At 35.2% G+C, this 21,002-nt stretch overlaps 1 protein-coding gene across 1 annotated transcript in view; it reads right to left on the minus strand.

The window, feature by feature from the left end:
- Window positions 1-4,190: 4,190 nt before the first annotated feature.
- pes (peste) overlaps window positions 4,191-21,002 on the minus strand; it is an 87,052-nt gene continuing 70,240 nt past the window's right edge. The window contains exons 3-7 of the mRNA XM_073971287.1: window positions 11,969-12,277; window positions 11,695-11,904; window positions 11,324-11,627; window positions 8,604-8,883; window positions 4,191-5,595 (exon numbers count right to left, since the gene is read on the minus strand). Of these exons, the coding sequence (XP_073827388.1) occupies window positions 5,154-5,595; window positions 8,604-8,883; window positions 11,324-11,627; window positions 11,695-11,904; window positions 11,969-12,277 (1,545 nt within the window). The 3' untranslated portion in view covers window positions 4,191-5,153. The remainder of the gene's footprint in view (window positions 5,596-8,603; window positions 8,884-11,323; window positions 11,628-11,694; window positions 11,905-11,968; window positions 12,278-21,002) is intronic.

Consider the following 21,002-nt stretch of genomic DNA (forward strand, 5'->3'; position numbering starts at 1 on the left):
ACCACATTTTTCCACTCGATGAATATGTATGCAGATATCCGCCACTAAATCTACGACCACTCTGTTCACCATATGGACAGCGCAGTTTGGAAGAGAGTTGAATGTCGTGGTCGACATTAGCAGAATCCCGACCACAAAATGTCCCAAAAATCTAGAGGTCACATTCGCCATACGCCACAGCAATCTGCAATAAACTGGAAAGATCATCAAGTCCCTAGCCGGCAGCCCTTGGGGTGCAGATAAAGAAACCTTGTTGACCACATATAACGCGATAGGCCGGTAAGCTATGCGGCTACAGTATGGTTCGCGAATGTCCAAAACTGAGACAGGGTGCCTCCTCATGTCTCCAGTGGATCATCTACATGAGGAGACAAAGATTTTTCCGGTACAGCGGTACACAATGACACGCTCTCGTTGCAGCACTTGCTCGAGTGTTAGTGATTTAAAAAATCCACGCTCAAGGGGCTATAGGCGGACAATAAAAATGATTTAAAAAATCCACGCCCAAGGGGCTATAGGTGGGCAATAAAAATGATTTAAAAAATCCACGCCCAAGGGGCTATAGGTGGGCAATAAAAATGATTTAAAAAATCCACGCCCAAGGGGCAATAGGTGGGCAATAAAAATGATTTAAAAAATCCACGCCCAAGGGGCTATAGGTGGGCAATAAAAATGATTTAAAAAATCCACGCCCAAGGGGCTATAGGTGGGCAATAAAAATGATTTAAAAAATCCACGCCCAAGGGGCTATAGGTGGGCAATAAAAATGATTTAAAAAATCCACGCCCAATGGGCTATAGGTGGGCAATAAAAATGATTTAAAAAATCCACGCCCAATGGGCTATAGGTGGGCAATAAAAATGATTTAAAAAATCCACGCCCAATAGGCTATAGGTGGGCAATAAAAATGATTTAAAAAATCCATGCCCAATAGGCTGTAGGTGGGCAATGAAAATGATTTAAAAAATCCACGCCCAATAGGCTATAGGTGGGCAATAAAAATGATTTAAAAAATCCACGCCCAATGGGCTATAGGTGGGCAATAAAAACGATTTAAAAAATCCACGCCCAATAGGCTATAGGTGGGCAATAAAAATGATTTAAAAAATCCACGCCCAATAGGCTATAGGTGGGCAATAAAAATGATTTAAAAAATCCACGCCCAATAGGCTATAGGTGGGCAATAAAAATTATTTAAAAAATCCACGCCCAATGGGCTATAGGTGGGCAATAAAAATGATTTAAAAAATCCACGCCCAAGGGGCTGTATGTGGGCAATAAAAACGATTTAAAAAATCCACGCCCAATAGGCTATAGGTGGGCAATAAAAATGATTTAAAAAATCCACGCCCAAGGGGCTGTATGTGGGCAATAAAAACGATTTAAAAAATCCACGCCCAATAGGCTATAGGTGGGCAATAAAAATTATTTAAAAAATCCACGCCCAAGGGGCTATAGGTGGGCAATAAAAATTATTTAAAAAATCCACGCCCAAGGGGCTATAGGTGGGCAATAAAAATTATTTAAAAAATCCACGCCCAAGGGGCTATAGGTGGGCAATAAAAATTATTTAAAAAATCCACGCCCAAGGGGCTATAGGTGGGCAATAAAAATTATTTAAAAAATCCACGCCCAAGGGGCTATAGGTGGGCAATAAAAATTATTTAAAAAATCCACGCCCAAGGGGCTATAGGTGGGCAATAAAAATTATTTAAAAAATCCACGCCCAAGGGGCTATAGGTGGGCAATAAAAATTATTTAAAAAATCCACGCCCAAGGGGCTATAGGTGGGCAATAAAAATTATTTAAAAAATCCACGCCCAAGGGGCTATAGGTGGGCAATAAAAATTATTTAAAAAATCCACGCCCAAGGGGCTATAGGTGGGCAATAAAAATTATTTAAAAAATCCACGCCCAAGGGGCTATAGGTGGGCAATAAAAATTATTTAAAAAATCCACGCCCAAGGGGCTATAGGTGGGCAATAAAAATTATTTAAAAAATCCACGCCCAAGGGGCTATAGGTGGGCAATAAAAATTATTTAAAAAATCCACGCCCAAGGGGCTATAGGTGGGCAATAAAAATTATTTAAAAAATCCACGCCCAAGGGGCTATAGGTGGGCAATAAAAATTATTTAAAAAATCCACGCCCAAGGGGCTATAGGTGGGCAATAAAAATTATTTAAAAAATCCACGCCCAAGGGGCTATAGGTGGGCAATAAAAATTATTTAAAAAATCCACGCCCAAGGGGCTATAGGTGGGCAATAAAAATTATTTAAAAAATCCACGCCCAAGGGGCTATAGGTGGGCAATAAAAATTATTTAAAAAATCCACGCCCAAGGGGCTATAGGTGGGCAATAAAAATTATTTAAAAAATCCACGCCCAAGGGGCTATAGGTGGGCAATAAAAATTATTTAAAAAATCCACGCCCAAGGGGCTATAGGTGGGCAATAAAAATTATTTAAAAAATCCACGCCCAAGGGGCTATAGGTGGGCAATAAAAATTATTTAAAAAATCCACGCCCAAGGGGCTATAGGTGGGCAATAAAAATTATTTAAAAAATCCACGCCCAAGGGGCTATAGGTGGGCAATAAAAATTATTTAAAAAATCCACGCCCAAGGGGCTATAGGTGGGCAATAAAAATTATTTAAAAAATCCACGCCCAAGGGGCTATAGGTGAGCAATAAAAATGATTTAAAAAATCCACGCCCAAGGGGCTATAGGTGGGCAATAAAAATGATTTAAAAAATCCAAGCCCAAGGGGCTATAGATGGGCAATAAAAATGATTTAAAAAATCCACGCCCAAGGGGCTTTAGGTGGGCAATAAAAATGATTTAAAAAATCCACGCCCAAGGGGCTATAGGTGGGCAATAAAAATGATTTAAAAAATCCAAGCCCAAGGGGCTATAGATGGGCAATAAAAATGATTTAAAAAATCCACGCCCAAGGGGCTATAGGTGGGCAATAAAAATGATTTAAAAAATCCACGCCCAAGGGGCTATAGATGGGCAATAAAAATGATTTAAAAAATCCAAGCCCAAGGGGCTATAGATGGGCAATAAAAATGATTTAAAAAATCCACGCCCAAGGGGCTATAGGTGGGCAATAAAAATGATTTAAAAAATCCACGCCCAAGGGGCTATAGATGGGCAATAAAAATGATTTAAAAAATCCACGCCCAAGGGGCTATAGATGGGCAATAAACATGATTTAAAAAATCCACACCCAAGGGGCTATAGGTGGGCAATAAAAAGGATTTAAAAATTAAGGCACAAGGGGCTATAGATGGGCAATAAAAATGATTTAAAAAATCCACCCCCAAGGGGCTATAGGTGGGCAATAAACATGATTTTAAAAATCCACACCCAAGGGGCTATAGGGTAGGCAATAAAAAGGATTTAAAAATTAAGGCACAAGGGGCTATAGGTGGGCAATAAAAATGATTTAAAAAATCCACGCCCAAGGGGCTATAGATGGGCAATAAAAATTATTTAAAAAATCCACGCCCAAGGGGCTATAGATGGGCAATGAAAATTATTTAAAAAATCCACGCCCAAGGGGCTATAGGTGGGCAATAAAAATGATTTAAAAAATCCACTTGTTTACTTGTTTGTATACAAAGAAATACAATAAAAATTTTTTCATTAACTTCATGTTTTTATTCTCATTTTTTTTCTTTATTTTTTAAAAATATTTTTGTTTATTAATATATGTTCTTTTGGGCTTTAAATACTAAATATATATATATATATATATATATATATATATATATATATATATATATATATATATATATATATATATATATATATATGTAAATAATTATTATTTATAAATGCTAATACAAATATCCAATATAAATATATTGTTTTATATATGTGAAATAAATACAAATATTTATTACAAATACAAATATGAAAATTAATTATAATTCAATTATAACTACAATCAAAATATGATTTTGAATGAAAGCTTATTTTTCATGATATCACTGCAACTTAAATATATAAATGGGGTTTATTTTACATTATATGTAAATAATGAAAAATCAAAATCCAATTTTGAAAAAATACTTTTTTTAAGAAAAAATTAACTCACTGGTAAAGATTTAGAATTTTAAGAATTTACAATTTTTAGAATAAGATTTTCTTATACAAAAAAAACTTATTTTTTCCTAACTTTTGGTTTTTAATTTTTGGGAGAAGGTTATTTTTAATTTTATTTGAACTTAAAGTTTTTTTTTAATATTTTAATTAGCTTTATAAATAGATGGCTGCTATGAATTTGACTCTTCCTTACCTATTTTAACATATAAATTGGTATATCTATGTAGCTAGCTAGCAGGTCACAAGTTTGAGTGTCTGATGTGTGTACTTGTAGTTAATTATGTAGAAAAAAAGATCAATCTCATTTGTTGTGAACGTGACTTGAAACGTTGTCTTTTTAATATAGCCTTCCCGGCTTACTTTTGTTTTCCTAACAATAAAAGAATAGCTATTTTTTGTTTAAACAGAATTGTGTATTTTGCAAACGGCTGTTATTTGGACGAGAAGTCATGATTTTGGACTTGTGATAATGGCACAGTGTTTCAAAAATATTTACATGGAAAGCTTAGGGGGTTTCTAAACACCTTGTTTTACTCTCATTTTGGTAGCACCGTGTTTATTTCAAAGGCAATTATATATAATGGGAGATGACATATCATATGAGCGAGTATGGGTTGTGAGCTACAGCCTGAGGATGACAATGACAACTTGTCTAAATTTCATTTGTATTATATATTTAAATTAATCTAAATAAAAGCTTGTATTTTAGGACAGAATATTAAGGTAGACTATTTGTCATTCGTTGTTCTAGTTGGGTTTAATTTCCTAGCCATTGACATCGGACTTTACAAATGCAAATGTCATGCAAGAAAAGAAATAAAAAATAGAGTATAAATTATTACAGTTTTTTAACTTATTTCAAATATGTATGCTTTTAATTCATTTTAATACAATATTTACAAAAAAAAATAGCACAAGAAAAAATACATTTTTTACAACAACGACAGTGGGTCAAAGAAAAACTACTTTACATTAGGACCACTTACACTCTGGACTCAAGTAAGCAATTTCCCTTGCCCAAATTGCCGCTACCGCACAGCCCTTAACACGATATCACATCAGTTGAGTTGTGTTGTGAAGATGTATTACTACTACCACCACTTAGCAGACCCTCAGTTTGCGAGCTATGGGCCCGCAATAAACTTACACCAGCATTACGTTCAAGCAGAGACACCTTTTCTTTACGTTTATTGTTAGCTGCAGCAGGAGTTATGTTAACACTAGTAGTAGTCTTACTCGCCGTAGAAAATGATCGAAGTAGTACATTTTTCCCTTTGGGATCTTGACAAAGATGCGTCACGAATTTCGTTGGATACCAACAGATCATAATGGCGCCCAATGCAAACAGGACACCCGTTATCAATTGGCCAATTAAAACAATCAACGGCACCAAGGCAATGTCGGAGGCAATTTCAGGTGTAACACGTACCCGTTCCTCAGCCCACATAATCGGTATAAAGGTACGTGGTATGTTGTGATAGGGTCTGGAAAGAAAAGGGAAATTTTGTATTACTTTAATAAAAATTATGGATGAATAATGTCTAAATATTTATCTATTTTATACCCTCAACCTTTGGGTTAACTGTGCCCTCGTTAACCACAATAAAACATTTGTGTCATAGAAATAGACCTCAAGTAGACAATTGAAAAGGTGTAGTGTGTAGTGGGGGCCTCCTTCGAATGATGGGCGGATATTTTGCACGGTGCCATCAATCCTTGCCCTGTAAGAATTTAGGCAGCTGCACCATCCCGAGCTTAATTGAGCTACTCTAGTTTTTCGTGGCAGCTGACTGTCAGCTGCGGTAGATGGTGGATATTCTCCGAGGACTGCATTCACACGAATTTCTCTCTTATAACATTGGACCTTTATCTCTCTGTAGATCATGATGATCCTAAGTCTTCCCCAATTCTATAAACCATACGGTGATTAGGATGACTCTCACGCTTTCACCCGAGCAAGTATTGCAACGAGAGCTTGTCATTGAGTTGCTATACTAGAAGAATCTTTGTCTGCTCATGCAGATGGTCCACTGAAGACATCAGGAAGCACCCTGTTGCAGTTCTCAGGGCAGCATTCTAACCATTTTGAATATTTTACTATCACGTTGCAGTTACATATATTCGGGGACCACTCTGGCGTCGCATCTGCACCCCATGTGCTGCAGGGCTAGGGACTATCCACCATACGGTGATTAGGATAAATCTCACGATATCACCCGAGCAAGTATTGCCATTGAGTTGCTATACTAGAAGAATCTTTGTCTGCTCATGCAGATGGTCCACTGAAGACATTAGGAGGCACCCTGTTGCAGTTCTCAGTGCATCATTCTAACAGTTTTGAATATTTTACCATCACGCTACACTTATATTCGGGGATCACACTGGCCCCGCATAGCATACCACAGACCGACCCGTCGCTTTTATGTTTTTTTTTTGCACCCCAAGTGCTGTAGGGCTAGGGACTTGACGACCTTGTTAGTAAATCTCAGATTGTCGCAGCTAACTGTGGGATGCACGGACTAGGTGGACATGCTGTCGAATGTTACCCCTAGAATCTTGAGGTGGTCGAAATTATCACCATGACGTCCCACTCTGTGCTTATGTCAGCAGTCCATGTGGCCGTAGACTTAGTGGCGGGTATTTTCATGATAGGAAGTTCGAACAAATAGGAGTTCAGATTTTCAAAAATGATATCCACATACGTAAGCCTAGAGGAAGTGGAATGTCTGGAGGGGTGGAGTACGTGGAAGATAAAGGTTAAGCTGTTCCGTATTACCCTACCTGGAGAACTCCCTACTTCACTCTATGGGGCTTGGACGTTTCAAATAGTATACCTGAAAGGTATACCCTACCCTTGGGAACTCCCTACTTCACTCTATGGGGTTTCGACGTTTCAAACCCTGTCCGGAGGGTGGTCTCCTCCATGTCCTACGTTCACCCAACTGTTGTCTTCGGCTTGTCCCTACCAGGGTGCTCGAAAACTTGCCGATTAAAATAACTTGATTACCTCTTCGGATTAGTCACCGTAATGTCGCCAAACCTGACTAAGGTCCTATCTCTATTTGCCCATGGTTGGAGAGTGAATTAACCATTGTCCACAATTCACTTTTTCCAGCTCCAATGTTGTTGGGCTCACCGACCAACTCATTAGTTTATAGTTTCAGCTCCCAAACCCTGGGGTCAGTAGGGTTGGCTCTACAAAGCTATAGACCCGTCGCCTCAGACTTGACATTTGGTCTCATTTCGCTTATTTGAGCAGCTGCTACTCGAAGATCAGAAGGGTTGGGTAGCTCCCCGACCAATTTATCAGTTTCCAGGCTCAGCTCCCTAACCCTGGGATCAGTAGGGTTGACTCTACAAAGCTATAGATCCGCCGCCTCAGCCTTGAAATTTGGGTTGGCTCTACAAAGCTATAGACCCGCCGCCTCAGCCTTGACATTTGGTCTCACTTCGCTTATTTGAAGCTATGAAAATGTCGCGGAACGTCCTTTCTGCTACTCGAAGATCAGAAGGGTTGGGAAGCACTCGGAAGCGGTGATTGGTGAACACTCTAAAAATGAGCTGCGTTCAGAAGTGATGAGGTCGAGCGATCTACTTATGGAGACAATTACAGGGAGATGGTCTGATCTGTGACACGATAGTTACATATATCTGACGAAATGTGACACTCTCCGCTAATTTTGGTAGGAGCGTCCTCATTGACCGTGCAACACATAGACCTATCGATCTGCTCGGCCAACGATATACCCCTCTGGCCATTACTTAGGACTGCATTAGAGTGACCTTAGGTCACTTTTTGTCGATTATGACCTTCCGACATCAATTGCATCTCACTGAAATTCGCGTGTGGCGGATGCGAATGTGACAAACCGAGCACATCCAAATTAGTCCTGGGGTTTCCTCCGTCTCGGCACGGACCATAATAATCCAGGCGGAATAGTTTGCTTCCAACATAGTAAAACGATACAAAAACAAACATGTGTATGTAGGTGGAATACGCTGGCCGGGACGCTGATGTAGAAAGGTTGCGGATCAATCCGGCGTCGAAGATCCCGCCGCCGTGGAATAGTCGACTTAATAAGCCCACAAAAAAACATGATGTAGAAAGGTTGCGGATCAATCGGCGTCGAAGAACTCGCCGCCGTGGAATAGTCGACTTAATAAGCCCACAAAAAAACATGATCGGCCGTTTGTCACAAAACTGTGCAATATTTTTCAAAAAAGGCGGCGACAAAGGCAAAGAAAGTCAAATACTGCTCCAAAAGGCTCTAAGAAGGATTATAGGCCTGTCTAATACTGTGCCTCTTTTAAACTGCAAAACTACTAAACCAACTGTATAATTCTCTGGAAATGTTCGGGAGAAGTATTTGTAGTTAATATTTCTGATTGACTTCCGATATCCTGTGGTCGGTACCAGTGGAGGAAGCGATCCTTCTTATGGAGAATACTTTAAAACGTTTTTGTTTTTTCCCATTTTATAAAATTGCCTTACCTTATTCCCGACACAGGTTCCATCAGATAATTCGCCTGAAATCCACCGCCCACATCCATGGGAACTCCAGCATTTGGTTCCAATGTCATAAAGAATTCATGTTTCTCCTTCTCGGGTTTCAAACCTTCTATGGCTTCCAAATATACGGGATCTGCTTTGTAGAAGTGGGGATAGGACATATAAATTGAAGAATTGTATTTGCAGGGTGCTATGCTAAAGACCCCCGATGCTTCACATTTATCATTGACACAAAAGCATTTATTTTCGGGATACCAGGTACCTAGAAAGAGAGGGAAATATGAGGGAAATAAATACATTATCGATTATATAGTCGTAAGATAAACTTTTATGTGAACATGAATTGGAGTCACCGAAATATGGGAATATGATCCATTGGTTTTCTAAAAATATTTTTTAAAATCGACAAGCGCTATTGGCTTCTTGTAGGGGTTCACAGAAACCCACGAGCCTTGGATGTTTCTTAAAAGTATTTTTAAAAATCCACGAGCCTTTGTAGGCTTCCTGAAAATATTCTAAACTATCACTATCAATATTTTTAAAAATCCACGAGCCTTTGTAGGCTTCCTGAAAATATTCTAAAACATCAGCGAGCCTTTGTAAGTTCTTTGAAAATATTTTTAAAAATCCTCGAGCCTTTGTAGGCTTCCTGAAAATATTCTAAAACATCAGCGAGCCTTTGTAAGTTCTTTGAAAATATTTTTAAAAATCCACGAGCCTTTGTAGGCTTCCTGAAAATATTCTAAAACATCACCTAGCCTTTGTAAGTTCTTTGAAAATATTTTTAAAAATCCACGAGCCTTTGTAGGCTTCCTGAAAATATTCTAAAACATCACTGAGCCTTTGTAAGTTCTTTGAAAATATTTTTAAAAATCGTCGAGCCTTTGTAGGCTTGCTGAAAATATTCTAAAACATCAGCCTTTGTAAGTTCTTTGAAAATATTTTTAAAAATCCCCGAGCCTTTGTAGGCTTCCTGAAAATATTCTAAAACATCAGCGAGCCTTTGTAAGTTTTTTTGAAAATATTTTTAAAAATCCCCGAGCCTTTGTAGGCTTCCTGAAAATATTCTAAAACATTACCGAGCCTTTGTAAGTTCTTTGAAAATATTTTTAAAAATCCACGAGCCTTTGTAGGCTTCCTGAAAATATTCTAAACCATCACCGAGCCTTTGTAAGTTCTTTCAAAATATTTTTAAATATCCACGAGCCTTTGTAGGCTTCCTGAAAATATTCTAAAACATCACCGAGCCTTTGTAAGTTCTTTGAAAATATTTTTAAAAATCCTCGAGCCTTTGTAGGATTCCTGAAAATATTCTAAAACATCACCGAGCCTTTGTAAGTTCTTTGAAAATATTTTTAAATATCCACTAGCCTTTGTAGGCTTCCTGAAAATATTCTAAAACGTCACCGAGCTTTGCAAGTTCTTTGAAAATATTTTTAAAAATCCACGAGCCTTTGTAGGCTTCCTGAAAATATTCTAAAACATTACCGAGCCTTTGTAAGTTCTTTGAAAATATTTTTAGAAATCCACGAGCCTTTGTAGGCCTCCTGAAAATATTCTAAAACATCACCGAGCCTTAGTAAGATCTTTGAAAATATTTTTAAAAATCCACGAGCCTTTGTAGGCTTCCTGAAAATATTCTAAACATCACCGAGCCTTTGTAAGTTCTTTGAAAATATTTTTAAAAATCCTGGAGCCTTTGTAGGCTTCCTGAAAATATTCTAAAACATCAGCGAGCCTTTGTAAGTTCTTTGAAAATATTTTTAAAAATCCACGAGCCTTTGTAGGCTTCCTGAAAATATTCTAAAACATCACCTAGCCTTTGTAAGTTCTTTGAAAATATTTTTAAAAATCCACGAGCCTTTCTATGCTTCCTGAAAATATTCTAAAACATCACCGAGCCTTTGTAAGTTCTTAGAAAATATTTTTAAAAATCCACGAGCCTTTGTAGGCTTCCTGAAAATATTCTTAAAAACCTCCGAGTCTTTGTAGATGCCCTAAAAGTATAGGTTTACCTGAAAATACTCTTGTAGGTGTTCCTGAAAATATTCTTAAAAATCCCCGGGCCTTTATAGGTTCCCTGAAAATATTCTTAAAAATTTCTGAGCCTTTGTAGGTTCTACGAAAATTTTAGAAAAAATTCGCCAGCATTAGTAGGCACCCTAAAAGTATTTTTTAAAATTCCACGAGCCTTTGCTCTTAAAAATATTTTTATAAATCCTAGAGCCTTTGCAGGTTCTACGAACATATTATTAAAAATCCAGCAGCCTGTAGGCACCCTAAAAATATTATTAAAAATCCACAAGTCTTTGTAGGTTCTACGAAAATATTCTTAAAAATTCCCGAGCATTTGTAGGTTCCTTGAAAACATTCTTAAAAATCCCCGAGCCTTTGTAGGTTCCCTGAAAATATTTTTAAAAATCTCCGGCCCTTGTTGGTTCTACGAAATTATTATTAAAAATTCACCAGCCCTAAAATTATTTTTTAATATTCCACGAGCCTTTGCAGATTCTCTTAAAAATATTTTTAAAAATTCAAGAAAAATATTTTTAAAATTTCACGAGCTTTTGTATTGGACCTATTATATGGAAACCGATTCGATTATTTCACTTGCCTATGATGATAAATAGATTTGAAATATGGGCAAACAGATTCGAAATGGTTTCCATTACATAACTTGCCTACAGTTTTTTTATCCTTACCATTATCCACTGATCTTCGACTTCCACTATATTTATAAGCCGTTACACCATGAACTCTTACGGTCTCTGTATATTCCAAAGGTACTGCACGGCATACATTTGGTACATACATCCATACCGTATCTTCGGGTGTTAAATTGGGTGGGAAAAATTCACCCATTGAACCCTTAACTTGACCACATTCACCAGGAAAGACACCATTATGTGTTCTATAGTTCCAGCTATAGATTTGACCCATTTTTTCAATATTATCAGCACCCGTGTAGATATTAAAATGACCATCATAGGTGGAACTGCCATTGCGCTAAAGGAAGAAAGTAACATTTTTAATATTTTCTAACGTCTTAATTGGTAGTATCAAGACCACCTACCGTATACATCCAACCTATACGATCATAGGGTACTTCAACTTCTTTAACGAATTTTGCCACAAATCCTCCGATTGTCACCAGGGGATCTTTGTAGCCTTTAAATAGCCATTCATCGGCGGTTTTTGTAATTGTCACTTGGCGACTGCTTAGAGTCATGGCCAGAATACCTTTTTGAAAGCCACTGGCATCTTTGGCACGTAGCGCAGTTGACTGGAAGAGAAAAAAAACAGAAAATTAGACTTTTTTCTATTTAGTAACCAAAATTCATACTTACATGAGCCACTGTATCCACAGTGGTTATAATATCATCCAACGACCCCTTACTACCCTCGGCATCAAATTGAAATGTGGCCTTTTTACGAAATGACACCGAATAATTACTTGGATGCCAAACAATATTCACCTTATCGGGTGTTTCACGAAATCTATAGGGTCCCAATTGTTCAAATCTGGGTTTTCTTGGTGATCCCACATAGAAATCTTCTGGATTTGTCCAATTGAATAGATAAACATCAAAATCTAGTGGCAGCGGTGACACTTTCCAACCGTCATAGGTTGGTGATGTGGGGCTCAATGCCATTTCCTATGAAGACACAGAAAAATAAAACAAAGTAAGAGATAAGAATTAGTTGATGTCATTGTACAATAAGACAGAGATAAAGCAGAAGACATGATTGTAAAAAAAAAAGTTTTGCAAAATCATTGAAGGAAAAGAAATCCCCAAGAAATGAGTCATCATAATGTTGTTATTTTTATTCAAAATCAGGTTACCCTTTATCTGTTCATAGTGTCATGCGATTCATTATTGAGAAAAAATAGAATATACAACTTTTCATAATAATGGATTTTGTAATTTATTTTTAAAGGGCCAACGAAAATATAAAGTATAAAATAAAAAATATAAAATATAAAATATAAAATATAAAATATAAAACATAAAATATAAAATATAAAATATAAAATATAAAATATAAAATATAAAATATAAAATATAAAATATAAAATATAAAATATAAAATATAAAATATAAAATATAAAATATAAAATATAAAATATAAAATATAAAATATAAAATATAAAATATAAAATATAAAATATAAAATATAAAATATAAAATATAAAATATAAAATATAAAATATAAAATATAAAATATAAAATATAAAATATAAAATATAAAATATAAAATATAAAATATAAAATATAAAATATAAAATATAAAATATAAAATATAAAATATAAAATATAAAATATAAAATATAAAATATAAAATATAAAATATAAAATATAAAATATAAAATATAAAATATAAAATATAAAATATAAAATATAAAATATAAAATATAAAATATAAAATATAAAATATAAAATATAAAATATAAAATATAAAATATAAAATATAAAATATAAAATATAAAATATAAAATATAAAATATAAAATATAAAATACTAGCTGACCCGGTCCGCGTTGCTGGCCCGTTGTTTGGGTTCTCTGTGTAAACTTTAGTTATCTGTCCAGTATTGATGTCAATGTTTTGACATAAATTCCATTCCCAAATTTAAGATATAAAATCTCTTTTATTATACCCTTCACCATAAATGGACAGTTTAAAGCGATTTGTGACCCACATATAATGGTCGGTGCAGGTCAATTAACATTGCTATATATTGGTTTGTTGGTCTCGGTTGGGGTCATAAATATTACTGCAGAGAATTGTCAGTATAGGTCCACGTTTTGATATACACAGCTCCCATAGAACGGTACCGGCTGATTTTCACTATTTTTTTAGGATTTAACATCATTATCACACCAAAATGGCTGTAACCTGGTTTTAATATAATTTAAAGATGAGAGCATAAATATTCGGATCGACCGAAAGACACGCATTTTTCTTTGCGCTCGGTGTGCAACAGCTATAGGTTCACGTTTTGATATATCTCCCAAAAACAGTACCTCCCGATTTTCGATAGTTCGGAGATATAGCCACTGTAGGGGGTCGTAAACAGTCTTGCAGAAAATTTTCAGTATACGTCCTCGTTTTGATATACATAGGTCCCATAGAACGGTGGCGACTAATTTTCTCTATTTTTGGTGGATTTAACCTCATTCAGCCCGATCGAACGTAACGCCTTTTTTCTACGCGCTCTATTTTACCACTATTGCATGGTATAATACCCCTCAGCGAAATGTATGTTCCTTCGGTATATGTATGGCACCATTTATATAATTCATAAAAAATTACTACTATAAACTATAAACTGAAATCAATGCTCATGAAGTTTCACTTCCCACATTTTGAGCTTTTATCCGTAATTGTAATATTTTCAAAAATCGGACACTATCGCGGTATTCTGATTCTAATGATGATATTGTATTGTATATCAATAACTTTGTCTGATGTCCAATCATTTTCTGGAATTTCGGTCTAGTGACATCTCAAGTTATCGGGATTTCACTGTATTCCAAAATGTGGAGTTGATCGAGCTATCCCACTTATTGTTAAGTGTTCAGGGTTTGTAGCGTTTTTTAAGAACATTTACAAAATTATGTATATTATCTGAAATAATAAATGTTTGAACATTTTGTGATGACCATGACATTTCACTTCCGCGAAGACCATTCAGGGTCAAGACAGTATTACAATAGTATTGCAAACAATCTGTAAACAATACGTTCAAAAATATCATGGACTTCAGATTTTTTTTTTTAAATTTTGAAGGAGAACCTCCGGTCACTACCTCCGGCCACTACCACTTGTTCAAGCTAGTGTTTATATCATTTTTGTGTCACGCTTACTAAAATTATGTATATTAATTGAAATAATACATTTTTGAAAACTTTGTGATTACCGCGATTTCAGATTTTATTAAAAACATTGTAGGGGAGGACCACCGGTCACTACTCTCAGTCGTATAAAAACAGCTTACGAACGTTCTAATTAATTGAAATAATACATTTTTGAAAATTTTGGGATGACCGCGATATTTCACTTCCGCGACGACCATTCAGGGTCAAGACAGTAATTACCATAGCATTGCAAACAATTTGTAAACAATATTTTAAAAAGTATCTTGAATTTCGCGGTTTTCTTAAAAAATTGTGGGGAGGACCACCGGTCACTACACTTGGCGGGTTAAATAAATAGATTACGACCTATTCTCAGACCTAAAAACTTCACATACAAAATTTTATAAGATTTCCCAATCGATTTTTCGGAATTGCTTTATCGTGACATCTCAAGTTATTGGGATTTTACTGTATTCCAAAATATGGCGTTGACCGCGTTATCCCACACATAGAAGCCAGTGTTATAGCGGTTTTATAGTCACGCTTACTAAAATTTGCTATACTATCTGAAATAGTACATTTTTGAATAATTTAGGATGACCGCGATATTTCACTTCCGCGACGACCATTTAAGAAAATATATAGCCTATTTTCACCACCGGTGTTCCCAGTACATTATCGGAAATTTTCCAAAAAATCTATTCAGCCGTTTTCGAGTCTTTTCGTTTTTGAATAATTTGGAATGACCGCGATATTTCACTTCCGCGACGACCATTCAAGAAAATATATAGCCTATTTTCACCACCGCTGTTCCCTGTACATTATCTGAAATTTTCAAGAAAATCTGTTCAGCCGTTTTTGAGTCTATTCGGAACATACAAACATACAAACATAGTAACATACACACATTGTCTTTTATATATTAGATAAAATATAAAATATAAAATATAAAATATAAAATATAAAATATAAAATATAAAATATAAAATATAAAATATAAAATATAAAATATAAAATATAAAATATAAAATATAAAATATAAAATATAAAATATAAAATATAAAATATAAAATATAAAATATAAAATATAAAATATAAAATATAAAATATAAAATATAAAATATAAAATATAAAATATAAAATATAAAATATAAAATATAAAATATAAAATATAAAATATAAAATATAAAATATAAAGTATAAAATATAAAATAAAAAATATAAAATATAAAATATAAAATATAAAGTATAAAATATAAAATAAAAAATATAAAATATAAAATATAAAATATAAAATATAAAATATAAAATATAAAATATAAAATATAAAATATAAAATATAAAATATAAAATATAAAATATAAAATATAAAATATAAAATATAAAATATAAAATATAATATATAAAATATAAAATATAAAATATAAAGTATGATAATTAAAATATTAATTATAAAAAAATAAAATATTAATGTATAATAAAAATTTAGATTTTTTTAAGAATATTTTTTAACGTAGATTTTTCAGTATAGTAAACTACAATTTTTGAAAACATTTTGTTTACAAATTCTGTCGCACCGTGTAATCAACTTACTCATATGATTCATTACTAATCCAACCTATTAATCGCCTTATCTGTAGATCACAATTGGTCTATCCACAGGTAAACATGTGTGCGTGTATCACATCAAAATAAATCAATATATTTTAAAGTTGATTTGGGGTTTTTTAGCAATGACGTATTTTTATAAATATTGGTGAACATATTTTATTTTTATTTTATATCTTGTAGTTTTTGACCAATAGACAAAGGTAAAATTCCAACTACGTTTTCAAAAGCATTCCAGAGTTCACCTCGATTCATATTATCTTAATGATACGAGACCCACTTTTTATAACCCAGAAGCTATGTTTTCAAAAACATCCCATAGTGCACCCCGATTCATATCATCTTAATGATACGAGACCCACTTTTTATAACCCATAAGGAACGGCGTGTCTAAAAACACCACCTGTATGGAAATAGCTTCCTGTACTTCATATTAGAACTTCCAAATCGGAACAATTTGGTAACATTGGTACCTATTTATTTTAATTATGATAAGTTCTTCATATTCTAAACGCATGTAACTAGACTGTTCATGACATTGAGATAATCGTTTATAAACAAAAAGGTCAATCAGTCGGAGAGCATTTAAAACCTGAAATTAAATCCATAAATCAGTTCATCATTAAGCATTTTTTTCTACTGGACTGAAGAATCAAAATCAATTATCTTTTTAGATAAAATTCCAGTCACTTTTAGAATTGCTCACGTACGACAAAAAATTAGGCAACTGTTTCGTTTTTTTACAAATTGAAAATTGGCCTCAAATAAACTCAAAAAATAAAAAAAAAAAGAGGAAGACAAAACCTGCAAGAGCTATTTGAGGACGGTATTCGGGGCATAGCTTTTGTTGGAATAAATGCCAATAATTGTGTCATTATCATTATTTGGCTTCCATGTAACAAGAAGAAACACAAACAAAAATTGTAGATAATAATTCTCATAAAGATAACCTCAACAACAATGGAAAATAAATTACTTTTTTTTGCAATAGAACGAACGCCAGCACCTGTTCAATCAAAGAGGCCACTATAAAATCGTTTTGTCGTTTTTTTTTTTTTTGGAAATGACTTTTATTTTCGCTGATAAAAAACTATCTATCAAAGCGTGTATACAGTAGCGAAAAGACCTTCTGCTATCAAAATTCATCAATCACAAAGCGAAACAGCAAGAAGAAGAAGAATGCAATGGACACTTGTTGAAAATATATTTGGCAAAAATAAAAAATATATAATAAATTAACTGATATAATTTTAAATCATATCCAGTGCCCAGGCATATGACTCGAAGTGATATTACACTAGTTTACAGATTGCAAGTATTTTTTTTTAGAATTCAATTTGTTATATATGTATATACATATATTATTTTTACCAAAATCTGTTAACATGAGTCCACATTTCGTTATAGCTCCCATAGAACTGTTCTTATAGATTGTAGGTTAATTATTAGCGGTATTCACTCATGGTGGTAGATTTACAGCTCTTGTTAATGCACTATATGGGTTTTTTACAACGAAGTGTGAACGTCTTTTTTTGTAAATATTGTAAACAAATCAAACATCTTATCGTCGTAGTAAGTCTATCTTTTAGTTTCAGTTTTATTACACTTTTTTCATAAAAAGTTGTTTTTTCATTGCCTCCAATCTTTTATTCTTTTTATTTTTCCCATTTTTCTACCACAAAACAAAACTCCGACATAATATAAAAATCACAACAAAGTGACGCCAAAACAATCAGCTGTTCTACACCCTTGTAAAAGTACAATGGAATGTTTACAATACTTTTACGTCGAGCATGGCAGAACTACCAGGTAGTGGTATCACACCAGCTGATCGAACATGAAAAGTCAAATTCCTTTATAAAAAATGTTTTTGTTGTAATTTCCCCAACAACATAAAGAAAGTTTTGACATAACATATTCAAAATTTTACGATGTATTGTGCGGGTAATTGTGCCATGACGTCGAGTAAAGCTGGGTACACATTGTCAGTTTTGAATGACAGCTTTGTTGTTGCTTGCTAGTGTGGCCGTTTATTTTTGTCATTCATCATACAACCGCAAAATGTTTTGTGGACAGTAATCGATAATTGCGAAATATCGACATTCAAAGCTGACAATGTGTACTGCTCTTAAATTAACAACTCTGTGGTAAACTAAACTTGCATGTATTTTGTTGTTGAGGTATTGTAAACAGTTGTAGATCTACAATATTAACAAGATGTACAAGATCTACATTGCGACTTTACCACCATGAGTGAATACCGCTATTATTTTTTTTTTCGAATAAAAGCAAGTTGATTTCGGAAGAGTAATATGGTCGGGGTGGTACATGATGATAAGCTCAACAACACCTAAGCACTTTCTAATGGTTACAACGTACTGAGGAAAGATCATGCCCGAAGTTGAGCTGGGGGACCTCTCCTATTGCACCAATCTGTTCAATAAGGAGCTATCTACTCCAGAGTAAAGGCCCAACATGAGACCGCTTTTGGAAAGTAATAACAGTATGCTCTCAGGGGGATTTTAATGGTCATCATGAGTTGTAGCATTCGGTCCTGCGAAATGACAAGAGGCATATATCACTGCCTTAGTATATTGCTGCTCTACACGCCCCTACCACAACTAGCAGAGAATGATACAGTTCGCCAGACAAAAACATCTTGTCATCTGGTCTGACAAATGACATCACCTGGCAACACCTCGTTTCTCTTGGGTCAGACCATTTCCCCAGTATTGTCTCCATTAGCAGGCCGCCCGATTTCATTCCCTCAGAACGCCGCACTTTCATCAGTCGTGGGAAATATAATTGGCGAATTTTCAGAGAGTTCACTAATCACCGCTTCAGACAACTTCCCGTGCCTTCTGATGTTCATTACTGCAACCGCTCGCTATATACCTGCTGGTCGAATACTCGAAGTGAGAACAAATTTTCCTAACAGAGACGGCGGGATTAGGAAATAAGCGTGAGCGTCTCTGAGGGTTTTGTGGATGTTTTTCGCATCATCGCTGCTTAGCTTATTTCCAAGTTTAACGTGTGCCATGTGTTTTTTGTCGTCTTCTCCATTTTGGTCACCCTTGTTCTATATTTTTAGAAAGAAGCTCGTTGTGGCCGTTACAACCCTGGGCGGGGTGCGTTTCGTCATTCCGCTTGTCTGAAAAGGGTTGTTAGCTCCATCTACTTCATTGTTGGTAAATATTGTAATTGGGTCCAAACTTGAAACCGATGTGAAGTTACGTTTTGCGGTCCCATGGTTATCTATATAAGCAGGTTGGGCCATGCGAGGGTTGACGCAGAATCTGTATGAGAAACTGCTTTCAGAGCAAGAACCGTATAAACCAGGACAAGCATGAAAATTCGCACCCATCTTGGTGGTGATATAACTAAGAGCGTTTTTAAAGATTTCCTAGGTGTTAGTAGGACGGAGGCAGATGCAGCATGAATATTTCACTACACTTACTCAGATTCCGGAATACTACAACTGTCAGGCTAGGGGATAAGTAAATATACAGTTATATGCCCAGTATGCCATAATGAAGATTTTACTGGTCTCGATCTTAATACCCGCAAGGGCGGAAAATTTTGTGTTACTGCCGCCCCTAATGAAGTCCGACACAGACCAGGAAGCTGCCCATGTGGATCAGACGTTGTTGGATTTTGTGACGTTGAAGATGGGCACCACTGCACTAGGGCAGCGATTACAAGCGTCGACCAGGGCCCCTTTAGAAATACCTGTAGTGCTCTTTAGAGAGTTGTTGCTATCCACTCAGCTCCCAGGTCTATTCCGTAGGCACCAATTTAAAGATCCAATGTACAGGCTTCACTTCTCTCTTGGTAAGGAGTTGAGGTCTAGCTTTCGGCAGAAAAAGAGTCTCTGGTCAGACTTTGTAATCGACACTACTACCAGTTTGATACCATACATGTCGGGACTGGTCACCTAGTGAATTGTGGACAATGGTTAGGTCACTCTCGAACCATAGAAAGAAAAAAGATAGGACCTCAGTCACGTTTGGCTATGTTAAGCTGACAGATACGAAGAGGTGCGCAAATCATTTTCATTGTCATACCTTGGGTATGACAAGGCGAAGAGACGAGTCCGTATCGCATTATATATCTTCCTGGGGGTTAAGTTTCTTATGAAAGTTCTCAACCTTTCGCTAGCCACCTCCATATCAGCTTCTGTCGCCCGTAGCAAAGACTCTTGAGACTTTATTTCTACCCGCATCAGAAATAGATATTCAGTTACCGATCATTAACAGCTGAGTAAGCAGTGCACGCCATCTCCACACAAATTAGTCAAGGGCTCAAACCATAACAAGCCGTCAACAGAAGAAGGTTTTGATGGTGCTCGACTTATCAAAAGCCTTTAAAGCATTCCACGCTGTTTGAGAATATTGAGCAGAATACCCTCCGACCAATTTTGAAATGGTGGATAATGATGGATGCCAGCCGTACGTGGAAATCTAGAACAAGGGGTCGAAAGTCTGTAGATTGAAACAGGGAGCTTCTCAAGGTATTCTGGTATCTCGGGAACTGTTTAAGCTCTACATTTTCTGTATTTCACCCTTTCCAGATGGCGTTGAGATTGTTACGTATGCGGATAATTGTACGAGATCTTAGGTTGTGTTTATCAAAACTCAAGAGGTTTTCCGTGGTTTCTTGAAGACCTAACGAGTTCGTCTATTGCCCTAAGTTGTCCATATAGACCTCAAGAGGCTTTCTGTTGTCTAAAGAAGACAAATGAGGTTTTCTGTTAAACTTAGAAGGTTTCAAAAGGTCTTGGGGACTCCTTAACATATCACTAAAGTTTTTCTTTTGTCTGTTAAAAATCTAAAGAGGTTTTGAGGTCTTCTAAGAAGAACAAAAAACCTCTTTAGATTTTTAACAGACAAAAGGAAAACTTTAGGTATATTTTAA

The sequence above is a fragment of the Musca autumnalis genome, unplaced genomic scaffold, assembly GCF_047663935.1.
Source record: "Musca autumnalis isolate F117 unplaced genomic scaffold, ASM4766393v1 scaffold_2, whole genome shotgun sequence".
Taxonomy (NCBI): Eukaryota; Metazoa; Arthropoda; class Insecta; order Diptera; family Muscidae; genus Musca; species Musca autumnalis.